The sequence below is a fragment of the Conger conger genome, chromosome 2 (genome assembly GCF_963514075.1).
Source record: "Conger conger chromosome 2, fConCon1.1, whole genome shotgun sequence".
Classification (NCBI taxonomy): domain Eukaryota; kingdom Metazoa; phylum Chordata; class Actinopteri; order Anguilliformes; family Congridae; genus Conger; species Conger conger.
In genome coordinates, this window is record NC_083761.1 from 69305133 (window position 1) to 69310516 (window position 5384).

Here is a 5384-nt window from a genome sequence, read left to right on the forward strand (position 1 = left end):
GTTCTAGAACACGGAAGCTTGAAAACTGTTAGCTACTTGTGGGAAGACTGGTAATGTCAACATCAACTATAATAATTTCGTCACTGCATTTATGGGTAATGTTTTAAATGTTCATTTACAATTAAAGACAGATAAATACTACATATTCGTAACTTCTAAGTACGCTGTTTCGTTTCTCGGTTGGAGAGCTGAAGGTCGAGGTACCGTTCGCGAGCATGCATGCTACTAAATAGTCCTAGGTCACTTGCCGAATTTAACGAAACCTTCTCTCCTCATCCTTTATTGAATACGGTTTTCAAATTACCCAATGTTCAAATGGTCGTTAATGTTATATATTATCATAGCAGTGTTTGCAGACATCAGTAGAGGCTTCACGATTCTAAATTTTGGTTGGTGCATTGCATGTAATAATAATGTCAGCTGAAAGTGTCTAATAATAGCCAGCTAACTTTATCTTAAATTTTTATCCCGTTCAGGACTTTTGAAAATGTTTAAGACCATAAACGCTGTCAGACAGTTCTCTACCGTAGCCACAATGGAACACGCAGGTGAGATCCGCTTAGAGACGATGGTTGCACATTCAGTTTATTATATTATTATATTATATTGTTAAATCAAAACTTCCTTTGCATAAGTGGCTTTTTATTTCCTTGGGGGTTTTGAACCATCCCCTCCCAGTTGAGTGTGATTCTGCCCTGTTAATCAAACCTCCTTTGCATAAGTGGATTTTTATTTCCTTGGTGGTTTTGGACCATCCTCTCTCATGGTTGATACACTGTCATTCAGTTTTAGATTTAATCTACAAGACAGTTTGTGTCAATATATGGCACTAATGATACTGTAATCTTTTAGTTTCAGAACTGTGTGTCCCTGTTCCATGGGGACAAATAAGGGGAAAAGTCTGGGGTCCTGACTATGGCCGTCCAGTGCTCTGCCTGCATGGCTGGGCTGACAACTGTGGGTCTTTCAATACACTAATTCCACTGCTGCCCAAAGGTTGTGTGCCTGTAGTAAATGAACAAATAGTACAAATAGCAACACATAAATAAATAAGTAAATATTTGTTGTTGTCAACCACATATGTGTCTGTTGTGTGTATGACTGTGTCTCTTGTTCTTTCAGAGTGGAGGTATGTGGCCATGGACATGGTAGGCCATGGTCTGTCCTCTCACAGGCCAGAGGGTGTGTTCTACATGTTCCCTTCTTACCTGACTGATGTGTGCCAGGTCATAGAAGGTACACGGACTTAACTCATTTACCATTATATTCCTTACATAAAATGTTAGATACAGTGCAGTCTGTCAGCATTTGGGCAGTGACGCAGTGTATTGGCTCTGCACTGCAGCACATTGGATTAGAAATGAAACAATGAAGATGAGATTAAAGTACAAACTGTCAAATTTAATTTGAGGGGGTATTATTTATGTTCATATCTGGTTCGGTCTGATCAAGGATTAGACAGACAAGATGTAATTGTGAAAGAGAAAAAGGAAGAGTTATTTGATAATAAATAATAGTTTTGATTAGAGGAATAAATGGCCATGTTGTTTCAGCTCTGCAGTGGAAACGCTTCTCAATTATTGGACACAGTATGGGTGAGTGGCTCTCTGTTCGGCCCAATTCTGGCTTCCCTCTAAAGTTATTTCTGAGGTGAATGTTTGGTTCAATAAAATATGGATTACATAATTTACTTAAGGAAAATATAACCAATAATAATGTGCCATTTAACATTTTTAGAAATGATTTATCTGGACTACTCACTTAAAAATGTTTTTTCTTTTGTTTCACAGGAGGCAATGTGGCTTCTTTGGTGAGATCTGGGCTTGCAGTTGTGCATTTGTAGGTGTTCTTTAGAAAGAATCTGAATCTGCACTCTGTGCCAGTTAGTTTCTGCACTGAAGTCATTCTAATGTTGTAATGAATGTATCGCCTGCTTGTTTGTGGCTTGCAACAGCCTCTGTTAATTGTTCACAGTTCAGCACGGTGTATCCTGAGATGGTGGAGAGCCTTATGCTGCTGGATTCGTATGGATTCATGCCCACAGAAGTGGTATGGCTATGTTTCCATCAGTATTTCCACTGACAGGCCAGTATGTGCTGTCAGGCCTCTTAATCAATGTGCTGATCTCAACAGTTTCCATATGCAGAGTTTCTCAGTCTCTTAACGTACGTGTGCTGTTTAGAATACCTCTTTGGCTCCTGTCTTCCTCTCCTCCTCCTCCTCTACAGGAAAACATGCCTGGAACGATGAGAAAAGGGATTGATGAAATGATTCAGTATGAAAAAAGGAAAGGAGAGAAGACAGAAAAGGTGTACACATATGAGAAGGCAGTGGAGAGGTACTGATGCGGACTCGGTCCGCTCTGTGGTTTATTGTGCTCATTTCCGAGCTAATGCTGCTTCAGCTCCTCACATAAGTTCCAACATAACATCTCTCAACAAGGTGGAGCCGTAGTCCCACAGAAAATCTCAGGCCCTTATTCCTGCTCATCTCTTTCCCTGTCTTTCTGAGTCAGTCCTGACTCTTTCAATTACTCTTTTCCTCGTTTGTCTTGCAGGATGAGGGCAGCAAACCCCTCTCTGTCTGAGAAGTCTGTACACATACTTTTGGAGCGAGGGAGCACAGAGGTTGAAGGAGGTGTGTCTCTGACTCTCGCTCTCTTTTACCATCTTCTCTCTTGCTCTGTATTTTGTTGCTCTGTCCAGCGCTTCCTCGTGTTGTACTGCAGGTGTCTCCTGTAGGGTAACTCCTATGTCCCCTGTCTCTCTCTCATAGGTGTGGTGTTCAACAGGGACTTCAGGATCAATTTGGTGAGTTTGTTTCTCACACCCAGAGGGTCTACTGACTAAGGGCCTGATTTACTTTTACTTTTACTGATTTGCTACTGACTTATACCTTTAGCATATGCTAAGCATTTGACTGTTTCGACCCCATTTCTGCCACCAACACTTACTTTTTCATCCTCTTCCTCTTTCAGACCAACATTTTGCGCTTCAGTATGGTGCAGTCTTTGGACATGGTGTCCAGAATACAGGCCCGGGTTCTCATGGTGCTGTGAGTCTCTCCTCTCTGTTAATCATTCAGCATCGCATTTACACTAGTGCTCTGCCCTTACACCTTCACGTGCACACCCTCATTAACACAAGTACTCTGCCCTCACACCTTCACGTGCACACCCTCATGGCCATAACAACAGTCACCAGTGCCAGTGTGCTTTCGGATTGCTTCAGCAGTTTACTTCAGCCGTGTTATTGATTATTATTATTTTATTTTTTTATTGCTGGACCCTAGGAGGTCCTGGGTTCGAATCCCCGTCGGCCGGGGCCTCTCTGTGTGGAGTTTGCATGTTCTCCCCGTGTCTGCGTGGGTTTCCTCCGGGTACTCCGGTTTCCTCCCACAGTCCAAAGACATGCAGGTTAGGCTGATTGGAGAGTCTAAATTGCCCATAGGTATGAGTGTGTGAGTGAATGGTGTGTGTGCCCTGCGATGGACTGGCGACCTGTCCAGGGTGTATTCCTGCCTTTCGCCCAATGTATGCTGGGATAGGCTCCAGCCCCCCTGCGACCCTGTTCAGGATAAGCGGGTTAAGATAATGGATGGATGGATTGCTGGACCCCTTCACTTATACATCTGTATATGACTGTGTTCTTACTATAGCAGTGTATGCAATTATACTCTGTACTGATTGGGTTACAGGTACTCTTTCTGTGTCGGTGAGAGTGGTTAACCTGTACAGTGGATGAATGAAACCGGAAATGTACTGCAGCAAATGTAGACATAATCCCCCCCCCTTTCACTTTTCATCCCTCTCACTCTTTAGACTTACAGAGGTAACCACTGCTGTACAACATAGTGCGATTACTCATGTTGACCTCTTATCCGCGGAGTGAAAACGGACACTAACTCTGCCTGTCCAATCAGGGCGGATGAGGGATTTCGTAAAACACTCGAAGAGTCAGAAAAGAAGCAAATGTATGAAGAGCTACTGAAGGGCTTCACTGACAAAGGGGTGAGAGGACATTCATCATGTACTTTCTACATCACACACTCTGCCTGCACATCTTACATTGGCACATGGAGAGCTTCCCTGCTGGGTGACTCACTTATTCACCATCATATATTGAGTGTTTCATGACAGTCAGCTCTCTTTGCTGTCTTTGGTGTATTGTCCCCTGTCTATTTATTGGCTGGTCTTTGTGTGCATCACTCAGCGTGGGTGTTAATGTGCTGTATTGTGTGTGTCTCAGGCCAGTGTCGTGACCGTACCGGGGGACCATCACGTGCATCTGAACAGCCCAGAGACTCTGGCCCAGATCCTCACCCAGCACTTACAGGGCCAAGCCGTCACACGTTCAGACAGCCCGGTTACCAGCAAGGACTCGGCTAAACTGTAACACACACACACACACATGGGCACACAGGTACGCAAGCACACATTCATGCCTGAGTATACCCACACACACACACACACACACACACACAAATGGGCACACGCGTACGCAAGCATGCATTCATGCCTGAGTACACACACACACACTCGCGCATTCAGGCCTGTGTACTGACACACATGCACAAATGCAGACGTGCATACATCCACATGCATACAAGCATATACACACATACTGAATGCCAACACATACACCCAGTACACATTAAAACTCAGTAGTTAATAATAATACTACTACTACTGAGCATCGTCTGATGAACCAGATCCCAGTAAAAACAGCGATAGCTATACTTGAGTTTAACTTTCATATTTATTTGCAAAGAAATGACAGAAAGTGAGAAAGCTTACCGGCTTTCTGATTTGAATCAGACATAGTAAGACTCTTATACACACTTTTCCAGAAGGGGGGGCTTTACCAAAACAAAAAGACATGAAGCTGGCCACTAACATTTATCAGTATTTTGTCTTCTGAATACCCCTTCTTGACCTTGCTCTAACACCGGAATGTGCTAGCTACCCCCTTCCAGGTGAAGCAGAGACATTAAGGTCTAAGGCTGTCTGTCTGCTGGCAGAGAGCCAGAGAAAGACCCCTAGTAAGCACTTAATTCAGAAAGTGGTCTATAAGGATAGTAATAAGGATTATCACTGAAAGGTTATTTGTAATCACGTGATAGTCTTTATGTTAACACACATTGTCAATTAAGAATCAATTAAGAAAATTACCCTTACAACAATAATATAATATAATAATAATAATTTAGTGTATTATCTTCCTCAGATCCAAGGTCTCTGAAGAAAACTACTTCTTTTTTTTTTCACTCATGTTTCAATGTTTTTTATTATGTATTCATCTATTTTTTTTATCTATTCGTCTTTTTTAATTTGTCATTTTTGGCACTGCTAACAGTTATTGTAAATAAAATCAAACAAAGTGAAA

General features: G+C 42.4%; 1 protein-coding gene across 2 annotated transcripts; it reads left to right on the forward strand.

The window, feature by feature from the left end:
- On the forward strand, positions 1 to 5384 carry serhl (serine hydrolase like). 2 transcript variants are annotated; one of them, XM_061231433.1, is made up of 13 exons: positions 1 to 95; positions 477 to 548; positions 853 to 996; positions 1123 to 1236; positions 1554 to 1595; positions 1791 to 1810; positions 1975 to 2049; positions 2229 to 2338; positions 2558 to 2637; positions 2776 to 2810; positions 2978 to 3054; positions 3922 to 4009; positions 4248 to 5384. In XM_061231433.1, exons 1-13 carry the CDS (start codon positions 92 to 94, stop codon positions 4392 to 4394), a joined length of 1008 nt encoding a protein of 335 aa, XP_061087417.1. In that variant the 5' UTR covers positions 1 to 91; the 3' UTR covers positions 4395 to 5384. The 2 variants fall into 2 exon arrangements, with proteins under 2 accessions (XP_061087417.1, XP_061087418.1); XM_061231434.1 differs by having other exon boundaries at positions 28 to 50.

Coding starts and splice junctions, on each gene's coding strand:
- serhl (XM_061231433.1), top strand. Junction 2,050..2,228: donor GATTCATGCCCACAGAAGTG/GTATGGCTATGT, acceptor CCTCCTCTACAG/GAAAACATGCCTGGAACGAT. Junction 2,339..2,557: donor TATGAGAAGGCAGTGGAGAG/GTACTGATGCGG, acceptor TTTGTCTTGCAG/GATGAGGGCAGCAAACCCCT.